General features: G+C 54.9%; 1 protein-coding gene across 1 annotated transcript; it reads right to left on the minus strand.

Moving 5' to 3' along the window:
• Nucleotides 1-16: 16 nt before the first annotated feature.
• Pmar_PMAR028441 (hypothetical protein) lies at nt 17-1,090 on the minus strand (the record flags this gene model as incomplete). The annotated part of the gene is made up of 1 exon (XM_002783634.1): nt 17-1,090. The coding sequence occupies one exon, from the start codon at nt 1,088-1,090 to the stop codon at nt 17-19; it is 1,074 nt and encodes a 357-aa protein (XP_002783680.1).
• Nucleotides 1,091-1,769: the final 679 nt, after the last annotated feature.

Here is a 1,769-nt window from a genome sequence, read left to right on the forward strand (position 1 = left end):
GAGTCGACAAGTCGCACTATAGCTCTCTCTCGAGGAGCTGGAGGATGAAGCTGAGAGAGCCAGAACGAATCCACGCCAAACTTGGTCGATTATCACATCGAAAGCAGACATTCACCGGGACCCCCCTCCGCTTCTTGCACGCGGATTTGGCGCAGTACTCAGAGATCTCAGCGACTTTACGAAGGGCCAGCAAGCAAAGACGAAGCTCTCGTCTATTGCTGGAGTGAAGAGTCTGGCACCGGGAGAATCGCACCGCATCCTCGTATACAAGCTCACCGCCAGCATAGATGGCGAGCCCTCCACCGAACAACGAAGCATCGCTGCTGACCTCGAGCGATATAGCCTCGGACACATCACGACGGACCGCAACAGCATGCGAGCAAGGTTGAGCTTCTAGTTCGCAGATCTCTTGACCCCACCGAAGAACCTCAAGATAGGCCTGTTTATAGTCGTCGCTCAATAGCGAGAGATCACAGGGTACGTCCCAGCCTATGTCGGCAAAACAACCTCCAATAATGGACCTCAGCACATCTGCCAACATCCTCGCGGAAGCGTGCAGCTTCGCACAATCGAAGGATAATAAGCCAGATACACCGAAATAATCTTTTTTGGTGAGCTTTTGAGATAGGGGTGCTTCTCGGCGGAAAAACTCGAGAGCTCGGCCAAGTCGAAGAGCTCGACGACAGTCCGTAGTCAGCAACGTTCGACCGGCCTTGGTAACGTAAGAGAAGGCAACGTTGAAGATAGAAACTGTGTTCCCCACAGCGGCATCAACGTGGTGTTCCTTGAAGACCGACCGCATACTCTGGATGTCAGCAGGTGCCGTCGCGACCGCCAACTTCTTCTCCTGAGATAGGAACCCAGCCAGACATAGGAAATGCAGCAGATGGCACAGGTCTCGGGCTACTGCCACCGGCATGCCAGCAAGGACCAAATCGTCGAAGTAATCGTGTAGCCATGAGTCACTGGCGATGTCACTATCTCGGTAGCTCGCGACACCAACGCCCAGGGTGCCACGGAGTGCCAAGGGACCAGCGGCGATCCCGAATGTAACTCTGATACTGGTGTAGGTGCCAATTGCGGTCTTCATGGTAATGGATGCAGTACCGGACTCCGCAGAGATGTGCACTGAGTAGAACGCCGACTTGATATCAGCCGTTATAAGGGCAGGAGGCGCAACTAGCCTGACTGCGCACAGTATATGGAAGAGGCCGGGACCGCCATTCAGAGGAGCCGGAGGTAAAGCAGAGTTAACCGGCCTAAGGTCGCATACCAAGCGGCTCTTCAAGGGCTGCTGAGGCGTGGGTTTACTGCTAACTAAGAAGACGTTCGCCACAGGCGTCGGACAGGAGGTTGACCCAGTAGGCGGTGCCTCAACCCAGAACCCTTTGGTCACAAAGTCGGAGACCAGCTCGGAGTAGGTCTGCTGCAGGGCAGGAGTGAGTCGACGATACATAGCTCCAGCATAATCGCTGACTTTGATCCTCGGCAGGCTGAGCTTCGGAATCCAGAGCTCTGCCACGTAGGTCTGGCCTGGAAAGTCAAGGCGCTCAACCGGAAACAAAGGACGAATCCGAGTACAGTATGACCCGGAGCAACCCACATCCAGCCAGCCACGAGCTGCAATAGACCTCCAGAGTGTATGTAACTCTGCCTCAACTTGAGGCGACAGACGCACAGTTACAGACCCGGCAAAGGTAGGTGCGAGTGGTAGTGCCGAGAAGTCGGAGGACTCCACCTTCTTCGTCAAGTTATCGGTAGTGTAGAAG

This window comes from Perkinsus marinus (genome assembly GCF_000006405.1).
Source record: "Perkinsus marinus ATCC 50983 genomic scaffold scf_1104296936916, whole genome shotgun sequence".
Classification (NCBI taxonomy): Eukaryota; Perkinsozoa; order Perkinsida; family Perkinsidae; genus Perkinsus; species Perkinsus marinus.